We start from the raw sequence: 20,802 nt of genomic DNA, 5'->3' as shown, positions 1-20,802 counted from the left end.
AAAAAAAGGAAAAAGAAAAAAAACTGTCAACACATAAGCCCACTGGGGAAATAGTCTCCCTGTGGGCTGGTTTCTAACTCAGTAGTCAAGACTGGTAACTACCGTAACTTCCCCTTAACACTGAAAATCATAGCAGCAATTCTCGCCAAATGTAACTAACCTACCAACACCTAGCTCATTCCCAGGAGGAGAACTGTTGGTTACGGATGTGGGACATCACAGCCATATGCCACACGGGCAAATCATGGGCATTCAATTTTAATGAGAAAAACTCAATTTACTCCATTTCAAGCAACTATTATATCACTTTCTTTAATTTTATCCTACAACATCCTGTAAGAACTTATTTTATCACTTACCGTTACTGAAAGACTCCGAAAGAGTCACATGTTAAGTGAGGAAAAAATTATCAGACTTGGTTAAAGACAAGTCTTGAGCAGTTAGAAAGAATTCTGTGTAGCAGCAAACAAACCACCAAACCAAATCAAACCAAAAAACCCACAAAACCACAGATACAGTTTGAGAAGTTTTTTCTGAAAATAAGTCACCGTCTCAGGTGTGTCAAGGAGATAACAATTCAATTAATCTCATGAAAATACCTTGCTATTTATAACTTATAATTATAAATAATATATAATTTAATTTATAAAGCTTTTATTTTGTACTGTATCTGTAGCTACAGAATAGTTATACAGTTGAATATTTAAAAAATAGCCTTTTATTATAGATAATACTTTTCATAGCCTTTTTTCCTGATTGTGCACTTTTAACCTTTATGATATTGTTCTGTAGTGATAAACTGAAATGTTTCGTATGGCCGTAGGTATGTGAAAACTAAAAAATCTAAAAAACAAAATGTTTATTGTTTGTAAATGCTGAATCACTTTTCTCTGTAAGCAGATGCATTGATTTTGTAAATCAGAACACAAGAAGCATAAATCTTGAAAATAAGAGGTGTTTTAAAGAACTGCAATGAAGTCTCCAAATTATGCAACAGATGTTCCCTGAGCAAGAGATTCAGCTTAAGTATTTTTTTTCTAGCCTGGTATATGCATTTGCATAGTACACATTTTATGTTTTCATATGGAAATGCTCAGGTTAAGGAGAAGGATTTTGTTTTTAACTAAGATTCAAAGTTTTTGTTAGGCTTGAAGAACACAAAGTCACCAACCAAATCCACAGGATTTAACTTGGCAAGATAAAAGCATATATATGCACAAAGTAAAGCAACTCAGAATTTAGCTGGACCAGATAGTATGGTTCATTTCTTTGTGATACTTTAAAATTGGATAGAGCTTCTAGGACATCCTGGAGAATATCACCTATTTTTTGACATTTAAAATCATTTAAAGTAAGCAGTTAATAAAGTTATTGACATTTTCATAAATGTTAATCTTTTATTGCATATTATTTATGAGAGACATTTTAATTTTAAAAATATAATCAAGGAAGCATGTTGGGAGCATGTAACTATATTCCAAGTTAATTGGTGATTCATAGTAAGGGAATACATTCATGAAGATGTAATTACTACAAAACTAAATAGGAATAAGCCCATAACATTCCCACTTGAAGTGTTTTGGCTCTTTCCTGTAGAGACACCACAAGAAGAAAATACATAATAAAAAGCTAACATGGCTTTAAATACTATGTAAGCAATTCTGGGATTTCAAATCTTTAGAATAAGACAATGTCTGCAAACTGCAACACCATTGTGCAGTTAAAACAGTTTATGATTACTGGGCTGAGGTACAGTGATCTAAGTCCCATTACATTCATTTGAGCTAAATATTCCTCAGCCTTTCTTCCCTCAGCTTGACTAGGATAGCTCATCCAGGAATACTGGGATGAGGAAACTCTCTTCTCAGGTTTGCTTCATAAAGCTGCAGCCCTGGTAAAATATACTCTTCTTCCTTACTTAGCCATTCATCCCAAATTTCAGCATCGCTGGGACAGCTGTCTCTGAACGATTTGCAAAAGCAGCACATCTTTATAAGAGTAATTTAAAACACTGAACATTTAAGGTAGCAATCAAAACCACAAAGTCTGTATCAGATAAATAATTCCTTAAGTCAACTGCAAATTATCTGAAAACCAGCCAGCTGATCTGGATACATGAAATTAAGAGAAAAAACCTCAGTTCACCTGGTAGGCAGTAGTTCAGCCAATTAAGGCACCATTTAGAAACAGTCCACCTGAGACTTTAACCTCACAAAAATGTAACTTAGTTAACAATATTTATTAGTAATAGTAATTTTTGTCACTTAATCTGTCTTGAAGCCATCAGTTTATCTCACTTCTTCCCCTGGCATGCTGTTTCTGGCACGAGCAAAATAGATTCAGACCACTAAAGACTATCATTTAACTGTTTTCTTAGTGTACATTCAATAGCCTAAACAGCAAAAAGGTGCAATGAAAGTGGAATATAATTATACTATACTAAGCACTTAATGAATTATTGCAATATTCTTTAAGACTAGTATACTCAATTTGATGCTGACAGTGAAAAACATCAAAAATCAGCTTAAATTCTCCACTGAACCTTTTCCTGGAAGACTACATGAGATTTGTTCAGAAAGTGTGATATTTCTTCTTTGAAGTAGAGATGCCTTTTCCTGTTTAATATAATTCCTAACATCAATAACATCTTTGACTAAAATAAACTGTTAGAAAACACTACCAAAAAACTTACCATTTTTGTGCATTTTCCAAACTGCTCTCTTCTTTTTTATGTTCCTCTTTAGCTGCCAATGAAAAGCAATCCCAAGATATAAATTACTGCCTTAGTGTTTTAGAGATCATGCAGATTACATATTTATTGCATTCAAAATTTGATGGGTTATGTACCAAATAACTGATGTGACAAACATTTAATTGTTTTCAATTATTAATTCTTGTATATAGTACCTAAAAGAATAAAGTACTTAAAAGTACCTAAAAGTACTAATGAAGCGTTTCAGTTTGAAGGCATTTCAAACCTCTTACTACAATATGCAGTAGTAGACATTACTCAGAATGAAAATAATGAAATTTCAACTTTCAGTTTAGAAAGAGAACACTAACTGGTGTGTGTTTCTTTATTGTTGCAGATCAAAACTTACAAATTTAAACCTGTTTTTCAATGCAAATAATTGGAATTGCTAAACAGGTATCAAACATAGTTAACACCAACTGTTCTATATAGCTATCACATTTTGATCAGGAAGCTGGAAAGTGAAAACACATGTACCAAGTTTCAAGTGTACGGTACATACATGATTTTTTTTTGGAAATGCAGCCAAGTGTTTGAAAAATGGTTAGTGAATCTGAGTACCTCTGTTATTTAAATGCTCATAAGAACTATTTAAAAGGATATGTTTTTCAAAGGATGGGTATTCTGCACTTGTGAAAATGTTTCCCGAGCTGGATACTCAAGCACTATTGCTTTCAAAAGCATGAGTTACTTTTCAAAATGTTGGCCAGTTCTTTTTAATTCCAAATAAAAACTCAATTAAAAAAACTGCAGAATACCACATATGTAAAGAAGGTACTAATTCAGAAAAGTTATTCCCTTCCCACAGTGCAACAACATTGTCAGTGCAAATATTAATATAGTCAGAACTCAGATTCTGCGATGATACAGAGGTAAGGAACTTAAGGAATTGTATCTTTATGTTGCTCAGTCTACAGAAGTGCTTACACTGGTTGAACTACAGTTATAAACTTGAGTTCACAGACAAGACCACTGAGAAATCGATACGCACACAGAGGTTTGTACTAGTTAAAATCACTTAAAAACGGATGTATTTCAGAGCATCACTGTATGCTAACAAAACAAGAATTACTTTCAACTCATACTGGTCAAATGCACTGAAGGCACTTACTCTGATTATTTCAGTATGGAAAAGCAAAGAGCAATGTTGTGAGCCCTGGGCAAGGAAAACAATGAATTCTACACCACCAAATTCTCAACAGCAAATCTTGGTGGCAAGACAGCTACAATTGAAGTGGGGCAGCTTTGATTTATTGTTTTTGTTTCAGGCTCCTGAGAAATTGAGCTAGCTAAAGTTAATCTGTTACACTTAATTCAAACTATGGTAATGATTTCCTCAGCTCTTACATATTTATATCATTAGAAGTATAAAATGCCATTCAGAATTCTGATAGCTCATTATGATAAAGAATTAAATGAATACGGAAAATCAAAGACAGTCAAAAGTTGAACTAGTTATAAAAATTTACAGTTTATGATTACACTGATATCACTTTCTAGCTTTTAAGGAGATCAAAAACTCTTATGACAAAAATAGAAGTCCTTGATAAAACTGCACCTAAGCAGGAACATAGCAAGTAATATAGACAATATTACTTGCTATACAGCTCTATAGCTATGTGATAAGACTTGTCTTAGTGGTTTTTAATCTTGTAAGAAAAGAATAAAGGAAAGCAGAGGAAAGAAATTTTATTTTGTTTTAGAAAATGGAAAAATGTATGACCATTAGGAAGGGACATACAAGGTTTACATTAATAGAATAGTGTCTGTATGTGTCATGGAAACATAAAGGAAGAAGCAAGAAAATAAATGGCAACCTGGGTTCTCCATATTTTTAACTATAAACATCTTTACCCAATAACTACTTAAAAGCATTTCTGTGAAATTAAGATGTTGATATTTGCTAGGAGAACAAAAGAACAATTCCATGCAACAAATTACAGCTAAAAGGATTGAAAAATACTACGTAACACTTGTAACAAGAAACCAGAGCAGTTTACTAATTTGCCATATAATTTCTAAGCAATCTTCTCCTGAGTATTTATAACATTTCACATACTTGTAATATCCTGCTTTACACCCTGCATTTACTGATATTATCTATACTACCAGTAAAGATTTCCACAAAACACTTTTTACGCCATAATATTTTTCCGTTATAAATTTATATTACTTCCTCAAATGTTCTGTGACTTTAAAAGACTTATTTACTAGAAATGATGGGAAAGAGTAGCATTTTCTCAACTTTCAACTAATTCTGTCACTTAGAATAAATAGAAAAAAAAAATTTCCTCAATAGATTTCTCAATGAAGCCCAATAGTCAACGTATCAAGCCTCACCTTAATTGAGGAAATTACTGAGGGCAATTAAAATAAGTTGTATAAATGAAATAATATCTTTCTTTTTATTTCTCTGGCAACACCCTATATGGTCTCTCTCTCTCTCTTTTTTTTTTTTTTTGGTTTTTTTTTTTTGTTTTGGTTAAGGTGGGATCATGAAATTCTTTTCTCCTTAGACAGCACACTTGATTGCAGTATCTTCACTTTCCTTATGAACATATTAATAGACGTGTCAGATCTGCAGGAAGATCCACCCAGCCAAATAGCCTGCTTATTGCAGAGTCTAAAGCAGATTCTTCTTGAGCAAGGCAAGCATATCATCCTCTCCTCCAGTGTTGTCTCTATCTCCATAGCTTTGCAGTTCAGAGACTTCCTAACTCTTAATGGCACCAGATGCCATTTCTACATAATTCTCAACGGATACTTTTCCATGAATTGGTTCCGACTCTGCTTAAACCTTTGTAAGTCTTTTAGCTTCTATAAATTGCTCTGGTAATGATTTCTAATGATACATAGCATGAAGAGCAATCTCATTTTGTTTTGCAATAGCCTCCTGATCCTTTCATTGTCTGTTTCTCGCATTGAAAAAAAAGAGTACTGAAGTGAATAGTGACAATAGCTGTTGGATTTGTTGTAGTAGCAGGATGGTTTTGAGGTGAATTCCCTCACTATCTCCATTTACTGAGCTTTATAATAGTTTGTCTTGCAAGAAAATTTTGGTGCTTGCAAAGTAATTTCTGTTAAGAAGAAACTAAATGGGAAGCTCTACGCCAAGTCCTCGCAAACTCTTAAGAGGGACAAAAGGGCCAAAACAGATCTTGATTCTTCAAACAGCTTTTAATCAGACGAGGTGGAGACATTCACTTCACAAGATAAGACTAGAGTAAATCTAACCTAACATAAAATTCCTAAACTGCATCCATTAAAGATACAGGCGCCAGCCTCTCCTGCTTCAATCTCCAAAATTATTCTGTAATGTAGATGTAGATGAACAGAATAGACACTACATAAATACAGATTACGTAGAGATATTTTAAAATGACTTCCCATAGGCTATACTTTGTAAGGAGATATCCTCCGGTTTCTGAATCGTTAGGCTTGACAGCCATTGAAAATGACATGGAATTGTCAAATGCAAAATTACTGCCTAGTTTCATGTCCAAATGCAGTTTCTTAATATGCTCTACTATATGGATTTGTTTAAATCCATTTCCTGAACACAGTCTCAGATCCAACCCTAGGACATGAAGACAATCTTAACTAATATATATTTTTGATTACAGAAATGGAAGCCAGGATTGGTTGAGAATTTCTATGTCTATTTAAAGACAACATTTTTGAAAAGAAAGCAAGTATCCACCAAATATGAAGTCCCAATCTGCTGTAAGAATAGTCTTTTATAATAGCAAAAGTTACAGACATATCTACCCTGAAGTCTAATCTCTGGGAAATACTACACAGTCCAGTGCCTGAATCTAGATCAGGAATTAGAAAACCTGGAGGTCTTCCAAACCCACCTGGATGCCACCCTGTGCCACATGCTCTATGTGTGCCTGCTAGAGCAGGGGGCTTGGACTAGATGATCTCTAGAGGTCCCTTCTAACCTTAACCATTCTGTGATTCTGTGAAAAGCCATTATGTTGAAATAACTTTAAGAGTGTAAAGGCACTAGAGTGAAATGCTAAAAGACATTTTTACTTTACAAAATGTAAAGTAGCAGAAGATGTATGTAAATGTAAGTCCTAGCAGAGGATGAAAAATGATGTAAAACACTATTCTGAGAAAATACCACAAAATACCTATCTTTATAATGGTCTTATGTAAACAGAGCAGTTCCCAATCTCTTCAAGCAGCAGGCTACCATGAAATGGTTCCCCAAAGAATTAACTGAGGAAAAAAAACCAGAAGAGATTGAAAGATTGAGTCTTGGAAGAGACTGAAAGTAGGAGAAGGCCTAAAATCAAGATGGGCAAGCAGAATGATGATGTACTGTGCTCTAAGACAACAGGGAAAGAAAAATGGGGTCATGTAGCTGTACAAAAATCTGACATTCATCTAACTCTCAAATAAAAATACTTATCAGTGTAATTTCTTCCTGACATTAAACATATGAAAGCATTTAGGAAGGATGGTTCATACAAGTCTAATGATCTAGTTGTGTCCATTACAGCTGTTATGTTTTTCAGAATCTCATCACTTCAACGCTGAAAGATCTGATTTAAAACTCTGCTTTATAAACATTCTGGAGCACAGAGCATCTTGACATTTATGAGAATTCTTAGCAAACTAGCTGTTAGGGTGGAGAAATATGAACTACCAGTTAGACCAACACCTTCCAACCAACTGCTGTTAAGGCAAAAGCTCAAAGATGGCCTTTACGTTGGTGTACAGATTAGAGAGATGATGGAAACCAGTACAGCTGCCTTTATTTTTACCTGTACAAAATTCTGCACTCCTAGACACTACAGCATTATAAAGAAGAGCAGGATCAACAGCAGAACGGAATTTGGCCTCCCTTGATTTTGGCTTCAATAGATCTGCTACCATATAAACCTTCTGAATAGGCTTAATTTTTAAGAAATCCTTTGCTTAAGGCAACCATTAGAAGTCTGAGGAAAAGGACAGGTTTTACTCTTTTTTTACAAAGCAGTGCCAGAAATTATGCTTTGTAGGTGTCACAAAGCAGCCTTTTAACCAACTACTCAGTATTTCAACAAAGTCATGAAGAGGAATGTTCATTTACTTCTAGAAAACACAACACACCACCTAATAAAGCAGACTCCTAGTAACTAGTTTTTCTAATATATATTATTTGATTAACTTTCTCTGGCTAGTCACTAACCTTTTATTTGTAGGCTTTATGAACTCATGAAATTCAGTAAACAACCCGGAAACTGCATGTTATTATTTCATTGTATGTTAACAGTTTTGTATTCTATCATGTTAGAATGCAAACTCCCCTTAACAAGGGCTCCTGTTCTCTTCCTCCAACAGATTCTTCTTCAATCACTCAAGTTAAACAAGCAGTGGAACCACAGAAATGTAGTTTAATATGGATCTGTATTAGAGCCTTAGTTTCCAGGTGGATTCACTAATGTTTAATAAGAGTTGAGTTCATGATACAGTCTTTCTGTCCTTAGAAGGCTAATAGGGTCACACTTCTCCATTTAGTCACATATTTTTATTGTTATTTTAGGAGCTTAGTATCTTAGGACCCCAACTCCATCACATTTAGTCAAAATTGGCCACTGCATTACAGAATCACTGTCAGGAGAACAAACAAGAAGGCAGTATGATCCCATAAGCTTTGCTTCCTTTTCTTCTTCTCTAAATTAAAATATGTCATATTTTTAACGTAGGATTTAGCTATGCATTTTTTTAGATGGTTTAAATACTAGTATAGACATCTTAAATCCTTTCAAAACAATCTTCAGAACACTTGCTTCCATGAGGTCTTAATCATGCTTCCCTGAAACAGTACTTACAAGTTTATTTTCCTTTGCAGTGGTACAAAAATTGTTTTTAAACTAAGAAACCCACAATCAATGAGGAAAATGTACAAATGTTCCCATCACACAAAGGATCTCTGTGCAGTCTTGGAAAGTTAACCTCAAACAATTTTTCCATAGTAATCATGACTACAATTTACCAACCTGTATCTAGGGTACCAGGCAGGGTCTAATCAACATTAAACAGGAAGAAAATTTTAAGCATTTCTAAATGTTTAGTATTTTTTATATTACCCAAGCATAAAAAAATACAGATCTTTGTGTACATACACACCCACCTTACATCAGAACACATTCAAGCAAGACAGTGTTTAATATCACGGTAATAAACGTGTAGGAAATTATGGTTCTTTTAAAACTCATAATGCTGTCTATAAATTTGTCAGAAAAAGTGCTGAAGGTCAGTTTATCTGCACATTAGAAGGAGCTATGAAAAAAGAACTTTTTATACAACTCTCAACACATATTTATGTTTCTCAATATTACTGTATTGTTTCTCAATATGTTTCTCAATATTACTGTATTCTGCAGGATTATATTTTTAAAACAAAGTATTTTCAGTTACCTTGTGCAAAAAGTCAGTTTCGTTAAAATTAAAAGTAACATTAGCCTTATTTCCAAGTATTCTGGCATTATTAATTATAATACAAGAATCAGCAGTACATTTTTCAAATAGTTTCAATTGAATTATTATAAACTGCATTCTATTAAGATGTAATTTAGCTAGAATTAATCTCTCATCCTTCCATACTTGTGGCTCCAGAGAATAAATAGTTTTTAAAGCCTGTTAGTGCTTAAACACTATAGAAATATATTATAGCTCTAATTTCTTTTTAATAAACTCCTATAGTGTTGTGGGCTAATGCCAAATGTGTTTTTGCAGATTAATCTCTTTGAGATGACTAAATGTATCTAAACAATTTACAGAGCTGGAAAATTAGTTCTAATCCTTTCAAACAGAACAAGGTTAAGTCTCATCTGTTCTGTGTTTGGGAAAATTAACTATCCAGATTTACTGTAACTATGATGTTCTGCTGCAAGCAGAAGTAAAAACATTAAGGACGAGTATATTTTTAAATCAAGGAGCATATATTTGAATACATGATGAATGACGGTTGTTACCAATAGGAAGCAGGTCTTCTCAAAAACCTGAGAGATGCAAATACCAAAGCAACATGTTAACTGCAGGGTGAGCCAACAGCTAAGCTGGGAGGGTGAAGAACAGGTCATTATCCAAACGCAACGAAACTAATTGCTGAAAAGCCTGTGAAACTGGTGGCCTTAAAAGTTTTAGGAGAGAAAAGTCCTAGCCATGCCTCCTCCTGCGGGATGCTGAGGGTGATTTATGAAGCCAAAGCCATCGCTGCTGCTGGAGCTCAGGAGAGATTGCTTGCACGTGAGCGGCATGGTGTGCAGTGGCCCCCCGTGTTTGAGCACACTGGGACCAGCTCTTCTAAGAGCTCCTGGGCTGGGCCCTTACAAGCTGCCGCTTTGTCTGCGGTCCCTTTGCCCCTCATTAGGACCCGCTCCTCCTGCAAAGGCGGCCACTTCTGGTGGTCGGCAGCAAAGGCTCATTGTAAACGCACAGCAGGATAGTGGCAAAGCTGAGATTAATTCTCCATAGATTTATATGGAGCTTTCTCGCTGGTGATTGCTTGTACGGTTTCAAAGGTGCGCGTGTTGCCTTTTTTTATTGCTGCTTACCGACTTTATTCCAGCATATGGTGGTTGGTGCCATGACACAAAGTGAACATTTTATACCAGAATTAAAGTGGATATTTGACAGTTTCTGTCAGAAAGTTCAGAGCAAAGAATTTGTGAGACAAGATTTATTGCATATTTTATATGGGACACATCTGTTTCTTTGCTACATTTTTGTTTAAATAAAAGAAGCAATGAAGGTTCTTTAAGAAACAAAGACTGTCAATAAAAAGCATGAATAGAAAAACTCTGCTATTGAGAGAGAATTTAATCATTCTGACCTTCTAAAAATGTGCCGCTTGGAAGTATGACAGTCACCTTCCCCCTCTCTGTTCTGCCATTCGGACGTGGCGGAGGAGGGGAGCCCCGAGCCCAATCTGGCTACCAAAGACACGCGCTCCCCGTGCTTAGGGGGAGATCAAATAAAAATGAACACACAGTCAAAATTAACTGCTGGTATGAGATACCTTTTTTTTTTTTTTTTTTTAAATGGCTGTAGCCACACTTTAGTGAAGTGTGCAAAACTCCCTATTCTGAAAATTTCTTACCCAGCTACTGATCAGATATGCAGGAATCCTTTTCACACTGCTCTACCTGCATCTCTGATCCTGATGTAGAAGGCTGGTCTCAGTGTTTTAAGCATTCATCATGTTGAAAAAAAACCCCATCTACCTACGTAAGGTCTCATTAATTAACTTTGATTTGAAAAATAATAAAATCACTCGTAATAAATATGCTTAGATGAATATCCACTACACTTAAGCATAGCTGAAATATAAACGTTTTCTTACACTAATGAGAAAAACATATTCTAGGAAAACTCTAAATTTTAAGCTAGCAACATTCCTGTTTACAAAAGCTCGTATTTAATACAAAATCCTAAGATTTTGCTTGGGAAATATAAAATACAAATAAGATTGTATTGAAAGAAAAAGCACATTGACAAAATAAAGAACTTATATTGCTCAAAAATCACCTATACCTTCTTAAAGAACACATCAACAGAAGAAACTCTTGGACTCTACTGTTATACTATGCAGAAATACACAACAGTCAGATTAAAAATCGTAAGCATAATGTAGGTGTAAATGTCCTTAAAAAAAATAGTAAAACTCTTCTGCAAAATCACAAATATTTATCTCATGATTTCACGTTACCAATGCATTTAATTCTTGTTTTTAATTCAAAAATCCTTCAACAGGTTAGCCTTCAGTAGGGGAAATTAGCTAACTACTATTTTTTAAAAGCATGTAATCTGAACGTGTAAAAGAAAACCAAATTCACACCTGCAATACTTCTCTTCAGATGGAGGCAGTTTTTTTTTTTTTAAACAAGAAACACCAAGCGATTCAAGTACAAGGCAAACAATTCTCTGTGCTGGTCTTCTCCAAACTAAACAGTAAAATATATTTTAAAATAAAATCGCTAAATAAAAATCCTATTATTTTCCTATGAGGAAATGATGAAAGGAAAATTAAAGCATGCATGACACACATTAGTCATGCTGCTAATTTCACTCCTACAAAGCACTTGAGTACTACCAACATGAAAGGAAAAAATGAAAACAGGGTAGCAAAGAAACAAGAATCCTGTCTTAGCATACCTAACTAGAATAATAATGCTAATTGTAATTCTTGCCTCTACTGATCTATTTTGTTCTTTCACAATTTGCGTATTTTCTGTGTTGGACTCTATGCTGACATATTCCAATGTTTTTTTCCTTATAACATAGGCTTGTAAACATTATTCTATTGTTTGTGTTCCTCCATATATAGAGAAATGAAGACGACTGGATGAGGCAATCAGCAGCTACGGCCACGACAGTAGGCTTTCTTCTTACTATATTTTTGGGCTTTACTGCTACCTCATTATTGTTACCTCTTATCTCTTGAAAATGACTTTTAGTCAACAATAATGGAAGACTACTTCAAAAGGCAAACCGAAGAACAGAAATATATAAAAAAGAATCACTGAAGTGAATTCCTAAAGATAGAGACAATCCAAACACTGAAATGTTAGTAGAAAAGTTGCATAGTCACAGCTGAAATTCTATTTTCATTCACCCTTATCTATAAGAAGTTACAAACACATCTGAGAATGATAATTTACACAAACCATATTAATAACATCTAAGTTTACTCTAATGTGATATGCCCAATCATAATTAACTTAATTCCTTTTCATTTGTTGCTCTACTAAAGCAAGAAACTGTTGAATGGAATGATAGAAATGTTTGCAGAATAAGAGTAATAATATATTTGGGAATTTGATGATCTATAATGACACCATTTTCTTTACACTGAAAATGTAATGGGACAATTTATTTTATAATGTCTATGGCAAAAAATTACAATCCAAAGGAAAAACTGATTCTTAAGACAATTTACTTTGTTCACAACAACGCCCAAACCATTTCAAATTACACTGAAGTCAATAAGGTCTGACATTAAAAAAACGGGAAGGCCAAAGTTTACCTACCACGATTTCATACAGAAGGTAGAGACAGGCCTCCTAATCAAGCCTGGGCTCGCTCTGTCCTAGGAGCTGCCCACCTACCTGTAAAGCAGGACTCCCTGATGTAGAAAGCTTAAATAATCTTATACAAAAGTGTGCTTTAGCCAACACTCAGTAGAGTGCAAATCACTCAAATGGTTTCAGTCAAATGCGAGACAGGCCCTTTGTGCAAAATTAAAGGTACAGAATCATTGGCAACATTAGAGACAATCAAAACAAATAGATTTCATAAAGCAGTTTTTCCTTTTAGCTTTAAATTCTTACTTTTGTTGCTTCTATTGGGCCTTGCCAGCTCTGCACAAGCATCTCTCCACTGATGCCACATGCCATTCTTGCAGATGTGCCTCTTCAGACTGTAATGGGTCTTTTCAAGGTGAGTAGTTTTAAACACAGGCTTTGTAAAATCATTTATATCCCAAATTATGTTCTACAATAGCTGCAAAGAAGTTTTGCTATTTATTTTTAGACTCTCTCAAAATAGATGGCTTCGGGCAAGGCTTAGATAGCTAAAAAAAAAAATACTGACACTAATACAAGGTTTGGGTTCACATATATCCTCTGGTAGAAATACAATTCCAACTCCACTCATACATCTATTAAAAAAATCTTACCAACTTGGCCTTTAAGACACTGACATGCAAAAGCACTGTAAATTTCAGTACTAGGTTGAAAACTCCTAGAATTAGGATACTCTTATTAGAAATTAAAGCTTCCCAGTAAAGCTATTTGTGTTGAAGTGCTGAAGTGTTGAAGAAAGTTTTGGACATCAACCATGAAAAGTCACATCAGATATGACTCAGAAGCAGCCTAGTCTCTGCAAAGGGAAAAATACAGAAATGCAGGAATGTCTAGGGGAATGATACGACCATAATTTGGTAGGCATCAAGCCTTCAAGCCATGAGTCATGTTGCCAGGACAAAGTCACTGAAATAGCATTTGAGTGTAAGATATTTTAAATATCTTGTCTTGACATCTAAAGTATCTAGGCACAAAGATATCACTGCAGAGAATTCAGAGGTAAGAAAAACTAAAGTGATCCTTGGAAATCAAGGATGCTTTCTGGATTTGGAATTTTAATCTTACCACACTGCATCATCCACATCCTTTTACTCTGTCATTCTCCAATTTTGAGAGTTTTGTAGCAATCTGGCATTTTTTTCTTTAAAGCTCTAAAGTTAGAACTATCCTAAAAACATGACCCTAAGAACATTGAGATGGTTGTTTTTGTTCTCAGAATACATGGTTCTACTAGATCCTACTTATCAAGTTTGGGTGTCAAATTTATTTGTCTAAAAAAAAAAATTTTGTTCGATTGGTACTTCATGTTTGGTGTATAGACTTTACCAATTATTATTGCTTAACAAGCAAAACCATAGTTTACACCGCTACAGAGCTTAATGCACAAAGCTGCATTTTCTTGCTCATATTTTCAGCGACAAATATATATTTGTATCAATTCCTTGTGAAAAACTTTAAAATGTGATATTCTTTTGTCTACCCAGGTAAAAAACATAGTTGAGAAAAATGACCAGCAAATCAAAAGTAGGAAAAACTACAGTGAAAGTATTTTCAAACTTGATCTATAGGGTACAGTCTGAAATTACAGAGGTCAGGGATAAACATAAGGAGAGTGTGACCAGTATGAAAGTAGGTAAGAAAAACTTCTGAGAACAAGTGTATTTAAGCCTTTTGTTGTTTAAAATAAGCACATTAATCTCCTCTATCCTGTCCTTTCTAATTCATGACTCTGCTCTTTCCTTGCAGTAATTTCTTCCATCCGTGTAAGTAACTTGCTCATAGGAAATAAAATCTAAAACAATTAATTGGCAAGTGTCTTGATTTCCTGCCAAGGAAAGCTTTCAGAGGGACAAATTTAATACAATGACTTTCAATATCAGCATAAATAAGCCCAGAATGTGCCATGGAGCAGATAGTAAACAAATCCAGATAAGCTGCATGCTAACATGGAGTTGCAAATCAGCACAGAGAATAGAGAGACGCAGAGAGATACTAAACAAACTGGAGATTCAATACAATGCAGTAAAGAAAAAGAAAGCAAAAGGACTATGAGAAGAAGTAAACCCAATAGCTATGCAAATGCAACACCTTTGATCTAAGATACAGTCTGCTTATAAGTCTGTAATATGAGTAGTGGAAGAAAACCACAGTAATTGAACAGAAAATGAGGGTTTTGATAAAAATTTAAGAAAATGTAAGATTCCAGACAAACTAACAGTGATTACACCAAAGGTCTCAGTAATTCTAGGTGTACACTTTTTAGCTATCACATGCCATCGTGTTTGGTATTAATTGAAGGGTTGCCATACTAACATTCATTTTGTCACACAGTTGCCATTAATAGGAAATCTGCCTCTGTTATGTAATGCCAACAATTTTATGTCAGCCACCATAATTCAGCGTAACACAGACAATCCAATTGAAAAAAAAAAAAAAAAAGCTGTGGTCTCAGAAATTCTTTCCCCGTCTTCTAATAGAGGATGACTTATTGCACATTTAATTACAAGTGCTCCTAAATTACATTCATATTCCATGTTCTAATGGAATTTAACCCTTCAATTTTTATAGCAGTTCCCGATTATAGTAGAACTGACTGTAGTGATCAGATGTCTGTCATAGAAACACTCAATTGAAAATTTTCTGGGAAAAAAAATCGCATTTTTAGCTAACATCAATTTTCAGAACTTTGATGCTGGTAATTCTCCAGCTAGGAAAGGAAGAAACATGTTCCTTTCGGAGCAAACGCTTGTTCTTTGAGTCAGCTCCCTGTGTCAATATTGCATTAGTTAGAGGCATATGGATACAATCACATTCCAGGACACCTTATTTGGTGTCTTACGGACTGAGGCTATGGTCTAACTGTAAAGTCTCAGGGTAACCCAGCAATAAGGATTTGTGCTTCACAGGCTCCTGCCAATTTATGTAAATCACTCTTTCATCTGTTTAAATACACGGCTCTTTGAATGATGAAAACAGTTATGACTGTCACAAACAGTTTGAAAGATTAAAGTAATTCTGCTGCTGGCATATAAAGCAGCGTTCCACATCTAAACACAAACTTCGCAAGGTCTGTAATGTCATTGCTGGGAAGGATAAAAAGTTTTAAGCAAACATTATCATTGCGAGGAAGTATGACATATTTTTCATGTTTGACACTGGACATAAATATCCTCCCACACTGTTTAATGTGAGAACTGCATATGTGTGGCAGAGATAATAAAACATCTCAGTGAAAATAAATGAAGGGGAAGAAAAGTTATGATATGTAGAACAGAAAATAAAGCTTTGAAGTTGAAAGTCTTCATATCTGCACAATTTATTCACAAAATGGAGAATCAGTATTGATATGCAGATGGAACAGTCACAGGAAGAATTGCATCGGATATCTTGTAGCACTGGGTACCTTTATGGAGAAAGGTTTCCTGCTTGTCAGAAGCAACTTCATAATTGTAGGTAACAGAAAATCAAGGCAACTATGAGAGAGCCTTGTAAATACTAGTGCTCTTTTTTTTTTTTTTTTTTTTTATGTACCCATTTGTACATATGTACATATGTAACACAAGTATTGTGATCCAACACATAGATTAAACTAGACAAATTCAAAAACAGCTAAAAGAGAACTATGTGAATTAGTTCATATGCAGTTTTAGAATATTTTTGCTAAGAATCCATGATAACTATCTGTTAATATTAATTCTTCATTGGTAGAAAAGCTATATTTTTATTGTAAAGAAGCAAGAATTCTAAATATTTTATGGTTTTTTTCTGATATTTCTGATATTTTATGCAAGTATAGGCTAGCTATATCAAACTGCTATGAATAAGGACCTATAACAGAATTTCTATATTTACTTTTAGAACAATAGTATAATGTCAGATTATTAAAAAAAATAAGTAGCAATGCAAATTTCTTCCTAATTTTTGACTCTTTTAAAATTTATAAAGTTATCTCCTATTAGTAGCAAGAAGCACAAAATGTTATACCTTAAAAGTGGTACTGATAATGCTGTCTTTTGCACTTTTGACTTCTGTTTTACTACTGAGAGATTTGAGTAAACCCATTAGGAAAGAAAAACAAAAATAATAAAAATATCTTCCTGGATATCTACTTGAAATCAAAAACTAAATGATTCTGGTTTATAATAATGTCAGAGTACTTTTGATGTATACACGTGTGTGTTGTTTTTTCATTACATTTCTTAAATTCTTGTCCTAATCACCTGATAATAATATAAAACATAAAGTAATTAAGACGTAGATGAAGGGGACTATTCTTAATAGAATTTATTTCTTATTTTCTTTCATTCACACAGGCATGTGAGGAAGCATGCAACAAAACTCTTGTTCTGCACCAGAAGAACAGTGAAAGGCACAACAGGTTGGATGCCATTCACTGCAACCTGGCTAAAGTTATAAGAGAGAAATCACAGAAATCAGATATTCTGAAATGTCCCAAATGATTGCTAACCTTGGCTGAGAAACCTGACAGAATGCTGCATCATATTTTGGCCTGCTGCCCTCATGACTACAGGCTACATGACTAGCAAAATTCTGATCTCATATATAGTATACGTGATACAGGAACCTGTAGCACATCAGAGAACTTAATCAAAGTCTCCCAGGTTCATGGCTAGCATTTGAACTATGAGACAATTTCCTTAATCTCTTCCTATCTATCTTCTCCCGGTTACCTTTGCCTTTCCCAAATAGCTTTTCTTTCCACAAATAATGATTTTCAAGAACTGCTTTACTCTGACATCAGACTACTTGATTCCCAGACCCTGCTGTAAACTAAATTAATTCCTTTAATCACAAAGACTCCATCATCAAGATGTTTTAATCCTGGAGAATTGAAAAGAGGCAGTTAGTTTCCCTGCTAACTGCAAAGAAGTCTAAAGATTTTTTGATTTATAAATTCCAGTATATACATGAGAGAAGAAATGGAGTCCAAAGTTCTTAAATACTTCCTGACCTGGAACCAACAAAGGAGATTTGGGGACCAAGTTTTACAAGATCCTAGATTTATCTGCATTATATACTCCCAAGTTTATGACAATGGACAGACAATACATGATACTCAAGTAGTGAAATGAGAAATAAGTTCTACTAAGGCTGGTCGTCCTCTCCTGTATGCCATCTACATTCTGATTTCTAATATTTTGGGGGAATGCTAACACACTAAAAAAGGCCATGAAAAACTAACACTAGTGGCTACCAGCCAGCATCCAGTATTTTGTTACTAAATGGTTTTCATATTAGTCTGTTCTGATTTTTTTTGTGTGCTACCTTTGTATCCAAAGTGTAGTCTTTTGTCAAGCAATTTTGAGCAAGAATTTTAGAGATTAAAGAGCATTCCAAAGTAATCACTATTTAATGATTTCAAAGTTAATTTTAAAAGGAAAACATAGTGAAGATATTTTTAAAAAAACCACTGGATATATATTAACTATATAGTAATTCTTAGATGTCCATATTCTAGTAAAATTAATATGTATTATTTTGCATGTAATGAAATTAGATTTATTAATCATTACTTCTCCTTTTGGAATAATCTAAGCCCATCTCAAAACAAATCTGCATGTGAAATAGAGAAATGAATCATTAACACAGTTTTCACACGCAGTCTTTCATCAAGGAACCACAAAACACTTTACAAAGATTATCTTCCACTACAAAAGATAGCAAGAATCGTTATTTAACATTTTATGTACCGGAAAACTTAAGCCTAAAGAGATTAACCAACTATTCTAGCATCAGATGTCAAGTAGCTAAACTGGGAAGAGAAGCTAAGGGTTTTGGCACCTAATTCAAGGCACTAGGCTACATTACATCTAGTTACACAAAACAGTACTGACATCAGCAGAAGTACAGTTTATCCCCTCTAGCATTTCAGAATGTCAGTCTCCATAACACTCTCAGTGTTTTTTTGTTACAACACAGCAAGTATTAGATTTAATTGGCATTAATTGTAATTAGGGAAATATAAACAGTTCAGTTAAAGCAAATCAAAGTATTTTTTTTTTCTTCCTCCCTTTCTTACATTTTTCACTTAGCATTCACTAGAAATGATGGGAAATCATATGTGTGAGAAAGACTTGAAAATCTATGAGTTCCAGCTCTTTTTTTTTCAAGCCAGAAGTTTCAGAGAAGCATCTGAGCTTTGGATACTTGCTGTGAGCTGGCAGACAACTTTTTCATACATTTGCTTAAACCAGCCACAACTCTTTTTTAAACAAACAAAACTGAAAGCAGATGCTTAATGGATGCTCAGCATTATCAGTTAACTCCTGATTTCAGAAGAGCAGCTGAATTTCCAGACACTTATCTAAACTGAACCTCTGAACTTTTTGAAATTTGTCCAATACTTATTTAAATACTATTAAGCAAGATGTTTTCCTATGATATTCTGTACTTCACTACAGACTTTTTAGGACTTCCATTCCAATGCCATATATGGTATTACCCACCAATTATAAAAATTCAAATCCATTATATAAGGGACTGCACAAGAAACAGGCTCAGTGATTATAGGGTCTGCAGGGCACTATACTCATATAATCCAATGAAAATGAAAACAAAAACTGAGAAATACAAAAAAGATACCACAGAAGAAATGGGAAAGGCAGCATAGTGCAACTCTTCACTCTCCCTGCTGTACTCTGAAACTTTTGAGATTGAACTTTTATCTTTTGTTACTATTCACCTACTTTTCTCAATGTTTTCTTATTTTACCTGTATAGTTTCTTTCCTAGGAAAAGCACTACATCACATCAGTGAATCACAAGAATTAACAGACTGATAAAGACTGATGCATAGAAGCATACTGAAATATGTTTTTAAAATATATTTTAATTAACTGGAATAAGGCATTTTCTTTCAAATTAGGTGCATACAAAAACCTCATGTTCACAATCAATCCCCACAAATTGGAAAAGACGATGCAAGATGTTTTTTTCTGGAGCCAAGCAGAAAAGTACCCACCGAGTCCTAGGAGCACAGCCATGGAAAGAAAGGAAGAAGCTAAACAGGAGGCAGAAAGAGCCAGAATAAAGGATAGTAGGAATTCAGCACTAGCTACAGTAGGTTTCTAACTCTTCAAGTTAGACTGCATAGACTGATACATCAAATATAAGAGGTTGTTATTATCTTATTTAAGTACCTGTTTAACCATGTTTAACATCATGGCACGTACACATCCAAACTGAGACTGCTCACCAGTTCTCAAAGCAGAGGAAGGCCAATGATTTTGATTTGCACTATTGATCACAGCTTGAAATGAGCACGCAGGATTTATCAACAAATCACAGGTAGAAGATTGACAACAGTCTCAAATTCTCCATCTATCTTAATAATAAAGGTAAAACTGATTCTAGATAAGAGTGACCTAAGCTAAATTCTGGCAGAAGCTCACTTCGTCTACTAAAAATTTTATTTGCTATAAAAATTACCCATAGAAAGAGTACTGCTTTCATGGATGGAAATACCAAGGAAACTGCTTATCTATGGTAGGCATTGCTGCCTTTATTCAGAGCACATCTGAATGACCCTATGGCTGAAAATTTACTATCCATCAGCTGCACTGATGAATACCATTGCTTCTACCAGTTGAATATATTGCCAGTAACATAAGAAAAGCAAATAAAAAATCCACAGAATCTCAGTCGAAAATAGAGATGCTGAACCTCTAAAATAACAAATGTGCTATAGATCACCAGGCCATGTAGAGGAAGAAAAAAAAATCCAGAATTATCCAAAATAATTCAAAACATCCAAAAATCATCTTTATTAAAAAGCAAGCAAACAAAGAGTCAGGAAACTGAATGGGGTATAAAAAGCCAGTAAATGCCTTTTAAAAGAACTAATTTGTATTCTAAAAAAAAAAAAAAAAAAATCAGTAAATTCCATTTTCATTATATTTCTTCCCATATGAAATGCTTAAGAAAGCTAAGAAATGACAGGTATTATAGA

At 34.3% G+C, this 20,802-nt stretch overlaps 1 protein-coding gene across 1 annotated transcript in view; it reads right to left on the bottom strand.

Moving 5' to 3' along the window:
* Nucleotides 1-20,802, bottom strand: part of LOC112958030 (formin-like) — a 117,239-nt gene that overhangs the window by 12,358 nt on the left and 84,079 nt on the right. Inside the window, exon 15 of the mRNA XM_026051834.1 lies at nucleotides 2,693-2,744. Coding sequence (XP_025907619.1) covers nucleotides 2,693-2,744 — 52 coding nt within the window. The remainder of the gene's footprint in view (nucleotides 1-2,692; nucleotides 2,745-20,802) is intronic.

The sequence above is a fragment of the Nothoprocta perdicaria genome, unplaced genomic scaffold, assembly GCF_003342845.1.
Source record: "Nothoprocta perdicaria isolate Ctin4 unplaced genomic scaffold, notPer1 scaffold_8, whole genome shotgun sequence".
Taxonomy (NCBI): Eukaryota; Metazoa; Chordata; class Aves; order Tinamiformes; family Tinamidae; genus Nothoprocta; species Nothoprocta perdicaria.
Note: the sequence above shows the minus strand (reverse complement) of the source record. Positions and strands in the feature narration are given on the sequence as shown.